This window comes from Podarcis raffonei, chromosome 6, assembly GCF_027172205.1.
Source record: "Podarcis raffonei isolate rPodRaf1 chromosome 6, rPodRaf1.pri, whole genome shotgun sequence".
Classification (NCBI taxonomy): domain Eukaryota; kingdom Metazoa; phylum Chordata; class Lepidosauria; order Squamata; family Lacertidae; genus Podarcis; species Podarcis raffonei.
Genome location: NC_070607.1, coordinates 77391652 through 77411801, shown reverse-complemented (window position 1 = coordinate 77411801; position 20150 = coordinate 77391652). Strand labels below are relative to the sequence as shown.

At 41.3% G+C, this 20150-nt stretch overlaps 1 protein-coding gene across 1 annotated transcript; it reads left to right on the top strand.

Annotated features, from left to right (window-relative positions):
- The first annotated feature begins 5568 nt into the window (after positions 1 to 5568).
- YWHAB (tyrosine 3-monooxygenase/tryptophan 5-monooxygenase activation protein beta) lies at positions 5569 to 18827 on the top strand. The gene is made up of 6 exons (XM_053394111.1): positions 5569 to 5742; positions 13164 to 13465; positions 14005 to 14128; positions 15944 to 16107; positions 16482 to 16577; positions 16999 to 18827. The coding sequence occupies exons 2-6, from the start codon at positions 13172 to 13174 to the stop codon at positions 17053 to 17055; spliced, it is 735 nt and encodes a 244-aa protein (XP_053250086.1). The 5' UTR covers positions 5569 to 5742; positions 13164 to 13171; the 3' UTR covers positions 17056 to 18827.
- The last annotated feature ends 1323 nt before the right edge of the window (positions 18828 to 20150 follow it).

Sequence of the window (20150 nt, the reverse complement as noted above, 5' to 3'; positions counted from 1 at the left end):
TTAGAGAAAAAGGGAAAAAAGAAATCCTAAAGCAAATAATGGAGAATGAGAAGAGATTGGTTACTAGAACTGAAGATAAAAAACTCAAATTGAACATCAAAGCGTTACAAGCACAATTTGCAATAATAATAAACAGAGAAGTAGAATGGAACATTAAAAGAATGAGACAAAGGAATTTTGAATTTGCAAACAAATCTGGAAAACTGCTTGCTTGGCAGATAAAAAAAAAGGAAAGAGCAAAGTACTATACATAAAATAATTGTGGAAGATAGAGAGATTGAAGATCCGAAAGGGATAAGAAAAGGATTTGTGGACTTTTATAGACAATTATATAAGAGAAAAGAAAAGGGAATATTAAAAAAATAGAAGAATACTTAAAAGAGAAAGGGGTGCAGAAGATTCCGACAAAAGAGCTAATACACAAAGATCAGGCGGGTTTTCTTCCAGGCAGACAAATGAAAGATAATATCAGAAATATAATTAATGTTATGGAATATCTGACTGCCAGGAATGATAAACAAGCTATGTTAATTTTTGTGGATGCGGAGAAGGCCTTTGATAATATTTCTTGGGACTTTATGTTAAAAAACTTTGAAATGATGGAGGTGGGACAAATGTTTTTAAATGGTATTAAGGCAATATATATGGATCAAAGAGCTAAACTAATAGTTAATAATGTGACAACGGAAAACATAAAAATAACTAAGGGTACAAGACAAGGATGTCCTTTATCACCATTGTTATTTATCGTGGTCCTTAAAGTGTTTCTAAGGGCAATTAGAAGTAATGATCAGATAAAAGGGGTAAGGGTGGGTGGGAAAGAATACAAGGTTAATGCTTTTGCGGATGATATAGTACTAACTTTGGAAGATCCTATGAATGCGGCAACAGAAATGTTGAAAGAAATTGATCAGTTTGGTCAGTTGGCAGGATTTATTTTGAACAAGAAAAAAACTAAAGCAATTACCAAAAATATAGATCAGGAGACAGTTAATAGATTACAGCAACAAATAGAGATAGAAGTGGTTAAGAAAGTCAAATATTTAGGAGTATGGTTAACTCCCAGGAGTATTGATTTGTTTCAGAATAATTACATTCCAACATGGAATAAGATTAAAAGGGATTTAGAGGTGTGGGGGAGGATGAAGTTGTCATTTTGGGGAAGAATTGCAACGATCAAAATGAATGTGCTACCGAAGATGTTATTTTTATTTCAAACAGTTCCAGTAACCAAAGGGGCAGCAATTTTTAAAAATTGGCAAAGAGAAATTTCAAGGTATATCTGGCAGGGTAAGAAGCCGAGGATAAAATTTAAGATATTGACAGATGCGAAAGCAAGAGGAGGCTTCGCCCTGCCAGACTTGAAATTGTATTATGAAGCATCTTGCCTCTGTTGGTTGAAGGAATGGATGAAATTAGAAGACACTGATGTGTTAGACTTGGAAGGTTTTGATAACAGATTCGGGTGGCATGCGTATTTGTGGTATGACAAGAAACGTGTACATAAAGGTTTTGAAAATCACATCATAAGAAGGTCTCTGATTGAAGTGTGGGAAAGATAAAAATTTGTTGGAACAAAAAACTCCATATTGGTTATCGCTGTTGGAGGCGATGAGCGTGAAGAAAGTCAATATGACAGGGGGATGGGTGACATATGAGAAGTTAATAAGTAAAAGAGAAGGTAAATGGAAGATGAGATCATTCGAAGAAGTTAAGGATTATGTTAATGACTGGCTGCATTTTTTTTCAAATTAATGAAATGTTCAGAAAAGATTTGAATCAAAGGGGTTTTGCGGATAAAGAATCAAAATTTCAGACAGAAATATTGAATAATGATTTTAAGATCCTAGCAAAAATGTATAAGATATTATTAGAATGGTGCACGAAGGATGAAGAGGTAAAATCAGTTATGATTGATTGGGCCAAAGATATAGGACACAATATACAAATGGAGGAGTGGGAAAGATTGTGGAAAGAAGGTTTAAGATTCACTGCATGTACAACTATAAAAGAAAATGTTATGAAAATGATGTATCGATGGTATGTAACACCGGTGAAATTAGCAAAAATGTATAAGAGAAGTAATAAATGTTGGAAACGTAAAGAAAAAGAAGGTACATTTTTTCATATGTGGTGGGAATGTAAGAAGGTAAAGTGCTTTTGGGAAATGATATATAATGAATTGAAGAAAATGTTGAAATATACATTTGCTAAGAAACCAGAAGCATTCTTACTAGGCATTACAGGTTATGAGATAAATAAGAAAGAAAAGAAGTTATTTTTATATGCAGTGACAGCAGCAAGAATATTGATGGCCCACAAATGGAAACAGGAGGAATTACCTACGATAGAAGAATGGAGAACTAAAATGATGGACTATGCAGAACTGGACAGAATGACAGGAAGGATCCGGAATTGACGAGATCAAAGATTTACAGAAGATTAGGAAAAGTTTATTCAATATTTGCAAAAACTGAGTGATAACCAGATTACGTTTGTAAGTTTTAATGAAGCTCTGTGATGGGAAAATGTCAAAATAAGTATGAAAAATGCAATGAAGTTGACAGTAATAACATAAACAACGGGTAGAAATGCGTAAAAAGTAAAAATATGAAGGATTTGCAGACAAATTGGGGGAAGTCAAAAAAGAGAAGTAAGATGTAATTAAGATGTATGGAGTGTATAATTTTGTCTTGTATTTGAAAACTTATATATATATATATATATATATATATATATATATATATATATATAAGCTTTCCATATAAACTAAAAGTCTGTCTCTAAAGAAAACACCAATGAGCTCCCAACCCCCAGCAGAAGCTCTCATTGAGATGGAAATAACCTAGTTGCTTTTCTCTCCATCCTCTAGTCCAGGGATGCAGAACTTGTGGCCATCCAGATGTTGTTGACTACCTCCCATTACCCCTGAGCACTGGCTAATGGCATGAATCCCATAGAGACTTTCTGGCAGGACTGTTCAGACGATAGGTAGAATGGGATGGGGCTCGATGCTGAGGAAGGGCCAAGTGGTCTGGGAAGTGCATACCTTGATTATTATTATTAATTAAATTTGTATACGGCCCTATACCAGTAGATCTCACTATACATAAAGGTGTATAATGAACAGGCAGCCAAACCTACCTGGGGAGAGCATTCCACAAATGAGAAACTGCAGCAGAAAAGGTCCATTGTTGTGATACCACCCGCCAGACCTCTTGCGGGTCAAGTGGTTTACTTACTCAGGCCTGCTCCTGCCTAACCCAGGGAGGCCTGACCTGAGCTTGGGTGAGACAGTTTGCTCCCTGTTTTCAAGAACATGTAGTCAAGAGCACCAGCTGAGCAGTTATCAGCTACTTACAAGAGTGCTCAATTGCTTTCTCACTCCAGCTTGGGACAGGACCTGTGTGATTGTGTCCTCCTCGCTCTTCAAAAGGAGAGCCAAGGAGGCGTGTCAAGTGTTGAGGCAATGTCTTAGCTCCTGCCAGGTAGCTTAGAGCTCCACTTTGAACTTCTGAACTGTGTAACCAGTAACCTGATTGATGTTTAAGCTGTGCAATGGTTTTTGGAAGAAAACCTTTGGCAATAATCGAGTGCAGAGTCTGAACAGTGTGTTTACAAGTGGAGGTTAGGACATCCATGCTGACTGGGGCTGATGGGAGCTTAAGTCCAACAACATCAGGCGAGCCAGAAGGTCCTCACGCCTGCTCAAATTATATATAAAAAACAACCCATTATTCTAGCTAGCATGTCTAGGGAAGGGAGTTAGGTCACCTACTAAAGCCTCTGCTAGGTGAGCCAAACCAGGCTTATCTCTCATCCTCTAGCCACAGAGGCATGGTAGTTAAAACGCTGTCCTACTGGAGGAAGTGAAAGAGGCATTCCTGCTACAGTGAAGATACGTTTGGAGGATGTTACGTCCTAATTGGTACAAATCCACTCCATTGACTGAGGTACACACACTGAAGAAATGAATACAGCTGGAGGCAGCACTGCCACCTCCCCCTGCCCCCGCTCCTGTCCTAGCAGCAGCTCTGTATTTTTAACAAAAATACACAAAATACAATGCTGCCACTATTTCTAGTACAGCATACCCCATACCAAAAAAAAAAAAAGCGTCATCATTTGAATTTCTACTTGTCATGCACTTGGTGACAGGGGTCCTGCTACCATCTAAGAGCAGTGACTGGTGTAGCTGATGCATTATTCCCAGAAGGCTAAGCCATGTTTGCCTGCTGCAGCAGAAACAATAAAAAAAAACTCACATTGCGGCATAAGCTTCCGTGTATCCGATGAAAGTGCACTCTAGTCAACAAAAGCTGATGCCATAATAAAATACATTGGTCTTCAAGGTGCCGCAAGACTTTTTTATTGTTTTAGATTTATAAGCTGTTCAGGTACATGGGAAAAGGCAGCAAGTCACCTGCCACTTACTCCCTGAGTAGTAAGTAAAACAAATGGGAACATAGGAAGCTACCATAGCAGATCAAGCTTCGTCCAGGCTGGCAGAGACTCTTCAAGGGGTCAGGCAAGCAGGGCGCTCTTGGCCACCGCTGCCCCAAATGCATTTACAGTGGTACCTCGGGTTAAGTACTTAATTCGTTCCGGAGGTCCGTTCTTAACCTGAAACTGTTCTTAACCTGAAGCACCACTTTAGCTAATGGGGCCTCCTGCTGCTGCCGTGCCGCCAGAGCACGATTTCAGTTCTCATCCTGAAGCAAAGTTCTTAACCTGAGGTACTATTTCTGGGTTAGCAGAGTCTGTAACCTGAAGTGTATGTAACCCGAGGTACCACTGTAGTTGGTGATGCCAGGGATTGAAGCAGAAGCCTTCTGCATGCAAGACACACACTCTGCTTTGGAAATGAGTCGGTCCATCGAGCTCTCTGTTGTCTCCTCTGGTTGTCAGCAGCTCTCCAGGGCATCACGCAAGGGAGGCTCCCAGCCCTACCTCCCAGCGGTGCCAGGATTGAACCTGCAACACTTCTGCTCCCTACCACCGAGCTGCAGCCCTTCCCCTGAGGGCGATCGCTGAAGGCACGCGCACACGACCTTCTGTCCGCCCCACGGAAGCCGCTGCGAGGTTCAGAACAGAACACGCCAAAGCGGAAGCTACCATTAGGAGAGGAGGCGGGGGGGGGTTGGATGAGCGCCATGTGCGGAGAAGAGGGAGAGAATACACCTCTCCCTTTGTTCCCTATGCAATGATCCCTTTCCTTGCCCAGCTCCTGCCTCTGAGCGGACCCCGCACCTGGCTAACACGGCACCAGGAAGACAGGGCAGAACGGGGGGGGGCGGACTCTGGAGGGGAGGGGAAGCATCGCCGTAGGAGGAAGCGGAGTGTGTGCGCGCGTGCGTGTATGGGTGGCGGGGAGCGTCCCTTCCCTCTCTGCCTCCCAAAACTGGGCCTGGAAGCCGTTGGCCTGTTGCCATGGCTACGGAGCGGCATCCTCCCAACCCACTCCCCTCCGCGGCCCTGGCAGTCCAATAGGGGAAGCGGGAGACGCCGCGGGGAGTTGGGCGGGGGAGAGAGAGGGGGGGAGGGAAGGAGGAAGGCGTGTCCGTGGCGGAAAGGGCGTGGCCCCGGCGCCGGAAGTGCCTGCAGGAGCCACAGGGTGTGTATCTCTGTGGTGAAAAGAGCGGAGCGGGCTGCCGCGCGCCGAGAGACGCCTCATTCTTCCCGGCGGACGACGACTCTTTTCGGAGGCCTGTGAGCCGCCTTCTCCTCCGCCTTAGCCGTCAGGTGAGCGGGTTTTCCCGCCGGAATCCCCTCCCCCACCCGGGCCCGAGTCGCGCGTGCAGCTGCCCTTCCCCGCCCCCACGCGCAGTGGAGCGGGGGGGGAGAAAGAGGGCAGAGCCGAGGTCTCCCCCGCCCCTCCCTCCGTCCCCTCTTCCTTCCCTTCCCCGGCTGCTTTCGGAAGCGAGGACGGGGCTGCCTCCGGCTCGGCTCTTCCGGAGAGAGGCCTGAGGAAGGCCGCGGAACCGCCGCCGCCGCCGCCGCCTTTCGGTCCTGAGGCGACACCCCACCTACGCGGCGGACTGAGGGCACGGGCAGCAGCCCCTCCTTGGCAGCGGGGCTCTCGCCTCCCCCCCCCTCGCCCCTTTTCTGCTCCAGGGTCTCCGCCCGGTGGCGTCACCTCGCCTGCCAGCGGCCCCGCCCTGGCTGAGTCACCACCTTCTGCCCGGGGCTGGGCGCGCTCACCTGTCCGGAACGAGCCAGAGGTGGGGCTGCTCGCTTTTTTAGCCGCGCTCCACCACCCCGGCTCCCGCAGGGTTCAGGTCGCCCTTGCGGCCAGGGGAGTGGGCGGGATGCCCCCTCCCCTTTTTTTAAAAAAAACCAAACCACACACTTGCACAATCCAGCCTCTGGGGCTTTGCCCACCTGAAAAGACAGTATTTTTAGTGCCAAAGCAGCTTTAAGTAAGCTCACCTGGAAGCAAACCTCATGGGCTTCCACGGCTTATGACTACAGGCTTGGTCCCTTTTCTACATGAATGTTCGTCCACCCCTTCCAACTACACACGATTTCTCCTTTCTAAAATATTCTTGATTTCTTCCTTTCATTCCTTGTATTTTATTTTTAAAAGGCGTGAGATCAATAGCATTTGCATTTTCAGAATACCTGTTCAAGTGGTGAGGTGCCAAATGGCCGGCTGGCTAACACTAGTAGTTTGATGGCGCTTTTAGGGAATAGTAGTTCTTACTGGTTAGCTATACCAAAACTTCAGTGGCAGCTCTGTTGGGGAAATGGTAACTGACCATTGTTTGGTTGCAGCATCTTTACCCTGCCACTTACCGTATTGAAGAAAGCTTTTAAGAGTTGCTTACAAAAATCCCTGTTACTCCCTCTTTTGCTGCTGCCCAACTTACCTGATGCACCAAATTTGAATCTGAGCTCTAAAACCCTTTATGTCAAAAAATAGTTATGTTTGTAATTTAGATAATATGTGTGTGACCAACATAAAAATCTTAATAAAAAAATTGTGTATCATACTTTGAATATAATGAATGTGTGGCTGGGTCTTGCACATACAGTGGTACCTCCGGTTGCGAACAGGATCCGTTCCAAAGGTCTGGCCAGATCCCAAGGTTTTTGCAACCCGAGAAGCGGTAGACCACTTCTGCACATAAGCGCGCAGCGGTAGACCTCTTTTGCACATGCGTGTGTGGAAAAACACTTCCGGGGTTCCCGCTTTCACATCCTGAAGTTTACGTTACGCGAGGCTAATGTATCCCAAGGTGCTACTATAATTCTTTATATCACTTTAATTGCATTCTAGTTTGAACTTAACTGCCTAGAGACACATCACTAATCCATTAAAAACAAAAAACAAAAACCCTGCTCCCTGCTAGCTTTCACCAACCCATCAATTCCATAGTAGAGATCCTTGAATGCAGTTGCTTACATGCAGCTTGGTCTCTGTGTGAACAGGGTTATTAATCCAAGACTTCCTTTTAGGAAGATGTAGAGTACACAACAGAATCTGAGAACATGGACGAAAGGCAGGATATAAATGTACTTGAATCTATTGACTCCTAGAACTGGACACACATATTATCAGCAGCTCTTTCCAACACAATCCGTGATGATAGAGCATCAGGAAGAGCAGTCACCATCACAAATCCAATGGGGAACCACCCTTAGAGGGTGTTCAATTCTCTCTCCTCAGTGTCTTGACTAGTGAGAGGAAGTAGGCTTTTAACTTCTTCAGAATTCAGTTCCTCCCTTGAACTTCACACACCTTTCCAGGGTTTCTGTGTGCCCCTACTCCCTGCACAAGGAGCCTAGAATTTGATAATAACTTAGTTAACCTAAACGGAAAGCCAATGTTACCTAGGGTGCCTCTGCTGTGAGAGTCCCTTGGAGTTACTAGGGTGAATATAGTGAAGATTATAAAGTCCATTACAAAATAGTCATTCTGCACAATTAATAGTATGAGAGCTGGACCATAAAGAAGGCTGATCGCTGAAGACTTGATGCTTTTGAATTATGGTGCTGGAGGAGACTCTTGAGAGTCTCATGGAATGCAAGAAGATCCAACCTATCAATTCTGAAGGAAATCAGCCCTGAGTGCTCACTGGAAGGACAGATCGTGAAGCTGAGGTTCCAATACTTTGGCCACCTCATGAGAAGAGAAGACTCCCTGGAAAAGACCCTGATGCTGGGAAAGATTGAGGGCACAAGGAGAAGGGGACGACAAGATGGTTGGACAGTGTTCTTGAAGCTACCAACATGAGTCTGACCAAACTGTGGGAGGCAGTGGAAGACAGGAGTGCCTGGCATGCTCTGGTCCATGGGGTCATGAAGAGCTGGAAATTATTAAACAACAACAACAAGCACGTTCTAAAATTAGTTAAGGCAGCTCATTTTTAAAAACATTCTAAACGACAAATAAAATGATTGATGCTTAAAACAATATAAAAGATGCAATATTTAATTAAAAGTATGCTGGTAGAAAACAGTGTTCCATGCCTCCTCAAGGACAGGCGTTGATTGACCCAGGTGTGCCTCTCTGGAAAGGCTTTTTCACAATCTTGGTGCCACTAGTGAAAAGGCTCTCTCTTATGCACATACATCACACATCAGTACAGCAAGGTGACAGAGAGGAGGCCACCAAAGTTAAACAGATTTCTCAGAAATTTGAATGGGAGCAGGTGATTCTGTAGATACCATAGTCCTAGGCCACTTCAGATTGCATTGATAGAAGTATACTGACATTTTTTAGTATGCTTGATAAAGCCTATAAGTCAGCTTACTGTTGTGAGTGACCTTGCTGTAGCTGCTTGTGGTAAAGATGAATTAATATCAGCATGGTTGGGAGCTCTTTAAAAAATGAACAGGAAATGAAATATTGGGAAGTTAAAAATTACATAGTAAAATCTCCCAATATGAAGATTATTACATTATTTTTTTATTATTATAAAAATATGACATTTCATTTATGGTCTTAGGGTAGTAATCCAACTAAGTCATACTCAGAGTAGTAGATCCACTGAAATAAATGTATTTAAATTACTCATGCCTAACTTAAGATAATTGATTTCATTGGGTGGTAACTTTCAGCTTTAATGGACATGTATCCAAATAATGGTCACAATGACCTGAACATTCTTTTCATTAAGATGGTTTTGCATGCATGGAAAGAAGGTGATCAATTGTTCCTAATGTCCAGTACAACATAGTCTTACAGTCCATATTGGCAAATGTCATTGAGTAATTGGTATAATAGTGGCCAGTGTTCTTCACCAGGTTGTAGTCAACATAAAAGACCACACATCAGCTATGTGCAAGAAACCTATTGCAAATCGATAAGCTGAGTTTTTGCTTTGATATTGGAAGGGGCTTCAGGGACATAGTGTTCTGTACCCTCTGAAAAGTAACCACCAGCTGTGCTGCCTGCTGGGAGAGCATTCACATAATCCACAATATCTGTCAATACTGTAGTTGCTGTTGCGTCAGCATGTCTGTGACTGAATTATAAAGGAAGTTCCCCCCACCCAAACTGCCTTCAGAAAGCTACTGGTTTCCTGAATTTTAAGATGAAAGTTTTAGAACTGGAGTGTTGCTGTGGAAGCTTTCTCTCTCTTTTTCCTTCTTTGGTTGTAGCAGATAACAATTTTCTCAAAACAAATCTATTCCAATGTTAGTTTAACACCCATTTTGGTCATCTGCAGCTCTTGTTTAAAGTGTAAATATGGTGGAGAGAGATTGCCACCCTTATTATTTAAGATGGATTGAAGATGGCTTTTTTAAGACAAGAGAATTTGAAGCATCCCCCCCCTCCTTTGGTGGTGTGGAAAGCTAGTAATGAGAACTTCATTTTATGAATGTCTCTTAAGTGGTTTAATTAGAGCTAGTTAAAAATTAACCAAAAAATCTCTGTCATTTTTTTTGCATTAAAAACAATACCCAGGTCATTTGAAACACTTCATGTTAGTGTGTTTCCATTTTACTATATATTAAGCTAGTCAGATACTTCTCTGCCAATTTCCCTTTTCTACAGTATTTAACTGTCATTATTTTGCATCTGTTTTGATGCCTTGTGTAGCTCATAGAAATCAGAAGCAACAGACAACAAGCGGCCGTGAGTGGTGTCTTTATAATTGCAATTCCAGACTGTGACTTACCTCAAAGATCCTTCAGTACCAATTGAGTAACCTTGGAACATCTTCTGTTGTTACTTGCACTTTCCAGTGGTTTTCACTGATTTTTCTCAGATGGAAACATCTGAGAATCAGAAGTCTCCTTCAAAGTGCTAAAATCTTACATGTATTCTGTGTTCTCCATACATAATCAGTACCCAGGATTGTCTGGAGAATCATGCCAAATTTGGTAGATTTTCCTATGAGATACTGCTTCTGTCATGGCATTGAATCTTTTGTTCAGAGATCCCTCTATAACTTCCCCCTTTTCCAAGCTCCCTCATAGTGACCACAGAGCATTCATCTCTTGTCTGAACAAGGTAAGCAATGAAGAAAATTCAAACTGTTCCTTTGTTCATGTAGACCCAGACAGATTGCTCACATACTTGAGAGAACATGTCTCCTGAAAAAGGAATGAATTCAAACATAAAGAACTTTAACATGCCCTATTAGACAGTTCTAAATACTTTGAGCAAGATAACTTCTTCATGCAATGGGACTTCATTTTCCTTTGCATACCCCCAAAACCTGCTCCGGAAGATCCCCCACCCCCTGGAGCTTGGAAGGTGTGTAGGTGCTGCATGAGGTGGTGGATGAAAGTTAAGTATTGTTGCATTTCTGTTTGTGCACAGAAATGCTTGATGCAACCGTATGGTAGCAAATTTTCCATCAAGGCAAGTTAGCAAGTGTGAGTAAAAGTTTTAAAGCTTTATGTTGAATTTTTAAAAAGTTGGAATGTTTTTATAGTCTTAAGAATGAAATCTGCTTGAGCTGACACATCAGAGTCCAGGTATTTATTGCACTTGTGAAGATAGTGTATAAGAGCAGTAGTCATCTTATTGCGTATTTTGTTAAACTGGTGGCTATCCGTAATTGAGAGTTTGACTCTCAGGAGTCTTAAACAGGTGTAAGTTCTTTGTGCCCCAGTCACCAGCTTTGAAAATGAGTATCCAGGTATTCAGTTCCCTCCAGATAAAAAGACATGCTGTACCTGTCAGGCAAGAATGAGGGTTTTTACCACATGACTAAGTTCAAAAACTAGAAATAACATTAATTGCTTGTAAGCAATTAACATGCAGATTTAAAAAATAATAATAGCTGCAGCAGGGCCTTCTGAGTAAGGATCAGGACTGTGTGTGTTTAATCCTTCCTCACTGTTGTGATCCCACTATAAATCTATCCTCATCCAAGCTGCTATTAGCCCTGCTATTGACACCGTTGGTGTCAATGGGAGCTTTCCTCTGGGAGCTAACAACAATGTATGTTTTGTGTTTGGGGGGAAGTGTTGGGGTTGTGTCCAAAAAGGGTTAATCCCTATTCATTTTTGTTTCAATCCTGCTCATCAAACGCTCCAGTAACTGTTTAAATCAGTCTTTCTTAACCTTGGGTCCATGGATGTTGTTGGACTACAACTCCCCTCTTCCTTGACCGCTGGTCCTGCTAGCTAGGGATCATTGGAGCTGTAGCCCATCAACATTCAGGGACCCAAGGTTGAGAAAGGCTGGTTTAAATGTTTTAAAAGGTTGCATTAATTGCTTACATGAAATTGATGCTGCATGTAGTACAGCGTTAGTTCATTCAGCCCATCACTCTTGTCTTGCACATCTGACATCCATCAGATGTCAAAGCGATAAATAACTACCTGACATTCAGAAGACATCTTAAGGCAGCCCTGTTCAGGGAGGTTTTTAATCTGTGATATTTTAGTGTATTTTTTGTTTCTATGGAAGCCGCCCAGAGTGGCTGGGGAAACCCAGCCAGATGGGCGGGGTACAAATAATAAATTATTATTATTATTATTATTATTATTATTATTATTATTATTATTATTGCACTACAGTGATATTTCCATTCCCCATAATCCTGTACTTTTCTCCTAGGGCATGTTATTTCTCTTTAATTCTGAAGTGCCATTATACTTGCACATATTCCCTTCAATAAATTGATTTACCTTCTGAAGGGTTTTTTTTTTTTTGTGGGGAAGAGGTAATGCATACTCCTAAGGAAACAGTTCTTGTTTCTAATTAAATGAAACCTAATAACAATGCTGGTGTTGCAAATTCAGCAGGGAATCCTGTAAGCGGGAAATTGCTGAGAAGGGCAGAGACTTGCAAAGTGTTAGATAATGATTTATAAGAAGTGTAGTATTGTACTTTGTAATGGTCTTGGATAAAATTCTGCAGTGGTGATGTGTGAAATGGTCTTCAACTATGACAACTTCTAAACCTTCCAAATTTGGTCCAGCGCGGAGCTCCTGAGAACCAGTTGATCGTCATTGCATTTCATTGCTCTAGTGCTGGAAAATGACCTTGTCGCTTGCTGCAAAGGAGCAAGGAGCACTGTCTTTAGAACTGAGAGACAGGTGTTCTCTGCAGAGGTTGCCTTTAGGTTGAAGGGGGAAGTGAGCCTGCTCACAGTTACTTGTATCCCATTTGAAGGGCTGCCTTGTTAGTTTATTCTCATACAAATGTAGCCATTGGTTAGCAAGGAGATTAATCTGTTCTGTTTAGTGGCAGTTGGGTAAAGCTATCCGAGCTCAGTATCATTTGCCTCAAGAAGGATACATCTAATTATATTGTGGCACAATCGTCTGTAGAGATTAAAATAGAAATAGTTGTGTACTTTGCGCTATTAGATGTAATCAGAGATGGCTATCCCAGAATAATATGGTATATATACAATCATTCCCAAAGTTGCTGTTGAACAGGTCAAATTTCACAGAGGATCAGTGACAGGCAGGAGAACAGTTCATAACAAACCACTCATAGATGCTACATCCCAGCACAAGACTCTTCCTTTTGTTACTTTGAAAGGGCCACACTCTACTACCCTGTTATATTGGTGGATTTTTAAACTTACTCCTATGTCAAGAATACTGGAGTCTTCCCTTGTCGTCACTTTGGAATAACCCATATTCTGATAGTTTACTTTCAGATTTACTGTATTTTATGCCTATCAAATCATAGTCTGCTGCAGGAAATAAACACTCCTTTTTTACTCTTGCTCCCCCCCCCCTTTTAGGAACAAACATGGATAAAAGTGAGTTGGTACAGAAGGCCAAACTTGCTGAGCAGGCAGAGCGCTATGATGATATGGCTGCAGCCATGAAGGCTGTCACTGAGCAGGGACATGAGCTGTCCAATGAAGAAAGGAATCTACTCTCTGTTGCCTACAAGAACGTGGTTGGTGCCCGTCGCTCTTCGTGGCGTGTCATCTCCAGCATTGAACAGAAGACGGAAAGAAATGAGAAGAAACAGCAGATGGGAAGAGAATATCGTGAGAAGATTGAGGCTGAACTGAAGGACATCTGCAATGATGTTCTGGTAATAGTCTAGTAGGAATGGATATAGCAGCATATGTTAAGGGGCTCCATCTGCTGGGAAGCTTGTGAGCTCAAGGCAGGAGCACAGTTTCATCGCTTAAGGATCTACTTTGGTCCAACAGCCAAAGATCCTTGCTTTGTAATTAGTTGTTTATATGCTAGGTGTAGAAAATTATTTTTATTTGATACTTGATAGACGATGTGTACACTTGTATGGACCAAACCTATAAACAACACAAAACATATATAAACCTATAATCTAGCCAATGAATTAAAGAAATGTGACCTTGTATAAAGCCACCATAGTCTCATCTCCAAAGTTTTTTTAAAAAGAGCTTGGTGCCTCCTGGTCTTCTAAATGTTGCTCAACCACAACTTTCATCATTCCTGGTCATTGGCCATGCTGGGTGGGGCTATGCTAGAGGATGTAGTTCAGCAACAACTGGAAGGCGTTAGGTTAGGCCTACATATTGTAGATGTACACATAAAGTGGATCAGTTGAGGAAAATGTGTGTAACCTTGTGATTATATGTCTTTCAGGAACTGCTGGATAAGTACCTTATTGCTAATGCCACACAGCCAGAAAGCAAAGTCTTCTATTTGAAAATGAAAGGAGATTACTATAGATACCTTTCAGAAGTGGCATCTGGAGAAAGCAAGCAAAGTAGGTGGTTACCTTAAAATCAGAAGCCTGCCTTAATGATTCTCTACAAGAACTGTGTGTGGTAATATTAAACTGCTCCTTGATCTCACAATAAATTTGTCTCAGTATTCTGAGAAAATCAGATGTTCTGAATGCAAAGGAATAGGGAAAAGAACCATTGGCTTCCTGTTGTATTCAACCATAAGGTGGCTGACTACCGTGGAAGGGCCAGGTTGAAAGGATTGCTGCTGCAGGATACTTGTTTTTAGTATCGCCAACTTGACTAGAGGTTACTGAAAGGACGTAACAGCAAATCACAAGGAATGGGTGTTCTGCATTCTTCCATTAAGACAGCAGTTCCCTCTAGGTGAGGACATATATATTGGATTTAGGAGTTGAATATGTCTACAATATACACAGAAATTAAATTTTTCTAGTGTTGTAAATTATTTCATGAAAATCTTCCTACTACACATTTTGAGTAAGTAAAGCTTTTAAAAAAGCATTTCACTCATTCCAAGAAAGAAAACATTCCATAGGAGTCCCCCCCCCCAAATGTTCCCTAAATTTCCCATTGAAAAGAAATCTTTGAGGGGGGGGTGTACTCTTTCTTCCATTTACTTTTTTCCAGGCCTTTACATCTCTGCTGCAACTGAATGCAAAGGCTCCTAATGGAACCTCTGACCACAAGGAAAGATGTGGGAAGTTCCTTTTCAGAACTTAGAAGTGTGGGAAGCAGAAAGTATAAGTTGCTTGTACTTATCTTGACTATAAAGTCACAGTTTGTACCTGCATCTTATTTAATTAATCTAGTCACAGATGCTGGATCTGTGTGCCTTAAAACCTTAGATGGTCTATGAATTGGTTGTTAAACAAATATGTCTGTACCTGATACAAGGCTAGTGGCATTTCACCGTTTAGCCTACTCTTGCTATAGATTTTTTGGTTTTTGCTTCCCCCCAATAATCTTTGTAGTGTTCTTGGAAGATCACCAAATATAGAACCTTGTAAAGTTTTTAGATATAGGGATCGTGTTCAAATGTTACTATACAGTATTAACTAATATGTGACACAACTTATAGCTACAATAGAATTTCTAGACCCAATAGAATTTGGTTCTGGATCAAATAGCTAAGATAGAATAGGAAATGTTTTACAGCTAGGTTCATGTGATATTCACATATAAGCGGTTAGGCCATACTCTTTGTAGAATGTCATATTTGTAATTGCCCCCCCCCCCCCACAAATATTAAATGTGTGTGTATTTAATCTAAGGTTTTATTGTTTAGGATGCACTGAAATGGAGCGATACTTGCAAAATGTATTCCTCTACTACAAAGAAGACTCTGGTAGTTCTATGCCCCTGCCCTCATGGCCTTGACAGGCTGCTACTTTGACAACATTTTTTCTTCATGTATTTTCCCATCATATCAACACTGACAAACCAGTCAATGTAATGACCCTGAGGACAAACTAGCTAATTCTAAGGAAAGACAATATTTCCTGAGTTGGAGTTGCTCTCACTCTGAGCTTTGGTTGTTGTCAGTGACTATGCATAGCCAAATCTTGCCACACAGTGTCCCTGCTGCTAGGTAGAAGATGGCCAGTCTTAAAGCAAAGTGGTGCTGAAGCTATGAACAAGTACAAAAAAGGTAACATTTCAGCAGTCTTTTGGGAAACATTTCAGGCTCCTAAAAAAACTGTTTTTGTGTGTAACAAAATGTTCACTACAGATCACTGTTCAGCCCTATTCTATGCAGGCACCTGTGTAAATGTTTCTGACTTGGAGTTGGCCATGTCAGGAAATATTAAAATTATCACCATCTTTTCTTGCAGCAACAGTAGCAAATTCTCAGCAAGCATATCAGGAAGCATTTGAAATCAGCAAGAAAGAGATGCAACCAACACATCCTATTCGACTTGGTCTGGCACTTAATTTCTCTGTGTTCTACTATGAGATACTAAACTCACCAGAGAAAGCCTGCAGTCTGGCAAAGACGGTAAATAGACTTAATAATGTCAATAATGGTTATGGGGAAACAAATTTGAGATACACGTTGAACAGTTGTGAATGCAACTAGAAACGTATGGCTTAATAAATCATGTCGGAGAGCTCTAGGAGCTCTTTTATATTATTCAGAAGAAAGATTAATTATTAAGTTAAAATAACACACTTGAAATTAGAGGTGGCACTTTTATATTCTAAGGAAGTCTGTCTTGGGTCTTAACCTGGATGAACACAAGTGTAATGTTATGCGTTTTTCGTCACTTAGCTAGCCCTATCTGTGCTTGGAAATTGAATGGGTTAAACATTCTTAAGGCAGGAAGGACCAGAAGCAGAATAAAGCGAATTAATTATTTGAATTTGGTTTAGGCATTTGATGAAGCAATAGCTGAACTGGACACACTGAATGAAGAATCTTACAAAGATAGTACTCTGATTATGCAGCTACTTAGAGATAACCTTACTGTAAGTATTCCTTCAAAAAACTGGCTACACTTTAAATGATGCAGTGTTTTATAATTTTAAGTCTTGCCATCCCACAAATGGTTGATAATTGCACCCTTACAAACTATTTTGGATGTAGCACAAAGTTAGTTCCATATGAAAGAATGACTGCTGTCAGCATTGTGTGTGTGGAGCAGTCATACCTGTAATGGAAAACTAGCCAAATGCCCTTATCTGGCAGCTAACAAATTTGTGTGTTACCTGCAGGCTTCATGTACTCATTGTTTAACTTCATCTAATCTCCAGTCTTTAGTTCATCATTCATTAACTCTTCTACTCAAATAATACTGCTCTACTGAAACAAATTACCCCACTACCTTTTTCCAGACCAATGTAATTAACTGCATGCTTTCAGCATAAACATGTTTGTATTTTCTTACAGCTATGGACATCGGAAAACCAGGGAGATGAAGGGGAAGCTGGGGAGGGCGAGAACTAATGGCTGTCACGCTTCACTATATGTTCAATGTCACTCTGTATCCTACACGTTATATCCCTTTGTGCGACAAGCAAAAAGAATAGTACATCGACTTCACAACCTCAACGTAGCAAACTGTCTGTGGGGTAAAAACAATTGGTTGGTGTTCTGTGTACATAAAATGGAGATCAATTGAGCAATGGCATTTTGAACCTTTCCTATTATGAACACTTACAATTATGATTACTGTGTTTATATTTTTTTTTAACTGAACACTGTGATTATGGGTTTTGCGATTGCAGTTGCCTTTACAAAACTCGAAATGGTGGAAGAGTAGATATGAATCATGTAATTCATTGGAAAGATTATAATCTGGGATCAAAGTAGTCGAAGTACAATTCTGTTGTAAAGTTGTACAGAAAATTATAGAGATTATATTGTGACACTGCAACATGGAAGGGAAACAATCTATTGTGCGGCATTCCAGTTCAGTAGTTCACTTCTGTGAATTTAATAGGCACATTCATTCAGACATTTTTGTTTTTGAAATAATAATGCTGGACACGCTGCTTTTTAGCCAAATGCTCATGTCAAATGTAAACATTTTCTGAGGCCTCAATTTAAAGCAGAGAAAAACGGCAGCCTAAGTTCCAGACTCCTTAACAGTGGCAGGATACTGGGGCTTTGTCTATGGAGAAACAGCCCAGTCCTCTTTCTGTGGACATCGTCAAGCCCCTTCCCACAGCAATAAGTTAACATATTTACAATATGGACTATTATTGGTAGTGAATTTTTAGAGCACTACCATGGAATTTCAACAGGATGTTTCTGTTTTTATGGCCTTATTAGTTGCTGGGTAGGCATGCTAAATAGAACTGTTTTCCCACTTTAAAATGCTAAACTCTTAATCTCCCTCCTCACTTCAGGGAGGAGGCCTGCCCCTTTGAAAAATCCGAAAGAGCTCTTCTTTGCATGGATTGTGTGCTCCCACCCAGTCCCATTCCGGCTTCAGTTTAAAGCCTGAGGTCCTTTGTGTATGCTGTTAAGTCCTTGATGATGGGAGCGGCTTAAATATGTTGGAATACAGGTCTCACTTAGATGCTGAAGGCTTGCCAGTGCTGCTGTAGTTCTCAGCTCTTGGCATCTACCCACTCCTGGGTCACAATCAAGATCCTGTTAAACATTTTCCCATAGCTGCCTTAGGAATACAGACCATAAACATGCATATTAATTGTTAGCTTGAGATACTGAAATTCCAAATGTTCAATTGTTTATAAACCTGTCCAGTCAAATACCAGAATTCAATAGGAGTTGCATGAATAATGCAGAGGAAAGATTTGAATACTCACCCTTTTCAATCTTTTTAGTATCGTTCCTCTGCCTATAGCATTCCGCTTAGATCATAGAATCCATCTGTTCGTCTTTTCATCTGTCGCTGAAGAGAGAAATTCATGCACTGACTTCAAAATTCCCCTCTTACTAGCTGAACAAATTGTGCAGTTATACTTGGCGCTTGATAAATGCGGTAGTGAATGTGGAACCGAGCCTGTCTGTATATCTGGTAGCTCTTTTTGCGTTGTTTCTACTGACCAGTATTTTGCCTAAAGTTTGCTTCTGTGACGGTTGTATTGCCTAGCACACACACACGTGGTTGTGAGAATAGTATAGCAAAAAGAAATACCTGGTTATTGATGTACTAGATTTGTGTATGTCTTTTAAAACAGTTCTAGTTTCACCTTACACAATCGGGAAAGTGTAAAAGAATTCAAAGACAATAAAAAGTTTTATCAGTTGTGGTCTGTTGTTTTTTTTACACTTTTGTTTGTTACTGCCATGGCTGAATACTGTGGCGGTAGAATGACTGTGCTGTTTTATGTCTCGTAGCTTGCTTAACTGCTAGAGCAGCCTGTAAGGTCTGCACCCCCACACACACCAAAAAAACCCCACCACGTCGTCACAACTGTATAGAGTTGGTCATTTCTGTTTCACAGGAAGAGTGAAAGAAGACACCTTGTGCAAGGCTTTACAGCATCCAAGCCTATCTACTGGACATCTGCCTTCTTATAGACAATAGTGAATGATTTTGAATATCATAAAACATGCTGCATTATTCCTTATCAAAGTAGCATTGGGTTCTAGAAATAGTTTAGCTTCTAGAAAGGTTTTGACGTAACATTGAACAGAAATGGCTTCAAGTGGCCCTTGATTTCTTAGCTTTCTGACATGAAGCATGAATTCATATTATTCAAAAGCTACCTTTGTTATGAAATCCTTTAGGAATAAGGTTTGTCCTATAAGTACAAGTAGCTCTGACCGGCGGCTGGTGCAAATAAAGCTTCATTCAGCTTGTAGGTGCAAGTGATTGAAGTGTCTAAATGGCACTATGTGAGTTGTAATTGTATTTAGAATAGTTCTGCTGCAGAAGTCTAAATTGTACTTCCTTTAAACTTTTGATTCTTTTCCATTATTAGAATAATATCTTATTCTGCCAGGTATTATTAGTACCACCAGCTCCAAGGTTCCTATGAGAAATACAGTGTGAGGTTCTAGTTTTCTGATGCACTTCGTAATATCTTTAAAGGGATCTTTCCGATCTCTTTTATGAAAAGATGCTTGAAACTCCCCCTGCAGAAAAAGTGCACAGGTTCTTTCAAATGGTAAGAAATGTAGCCAAAAGCAAGGACCCCTGTTCCTACAAAGACTAAGAAGGGCTCATCTAGGCTTCCTTTTGTGTCGTGTTTCTAGGCACAGATTCAGGCTTTAAAGCTCTCTGTCCAAGCAGACTTTTTTTTTTGTCCCCACCCTTTCCCTGGGAAAACCTGTGTTTTACCGCTGAATTGGAGCAAACAGGTTTTCTGCAGATTGCTGTTCACTTTATTCAGTGGAAAAACACAGGTGTTCCTGGGCAAAATGCCAGAATCAAAACTCTCAGATACGGTGCTTTAAAGCATGAACCTGTGCCTGGAAAGCACAGCACAAAATGAAGTCTGGATGGGCCCTTAATGTTGAATCTACACTTATTGATGATTTCAGAAGGGGTAGGTTACTTTTGTACTCTCCCAATGTGTTGAGTGCATGAAATTGGCACCAAACAGTAACACACTTCCTGCGCTACC

What these genes read in the sequence shown, in the direction of transcription:
- YWHAB (XM_053394111.1), top strand. Translation starts at nt 13,172, where the DNA reads ATGGATAAAAGTGAGTTGGTACAGAAGGCCAAACTTGCTGAGCAGGCA. An exon ending in ATCTGGAGAAAGCAAGCAAA is followed by an intron (nt 14,129 to 15,943) that starts GTAGGTGGTTAC and finishes CTTTTCTTGCAG; the next exon opens with CAACAGTAGCAAATTCTCAG. An exon ending in TACTTAGAGATAACCTTACT is followed by an intron (nt 16,578 to 16,998) that starts GTAAGTATTCCT and finishes ATTTTCTTACAG; the next exon opens with CTATGGACATCGGAAAACCA.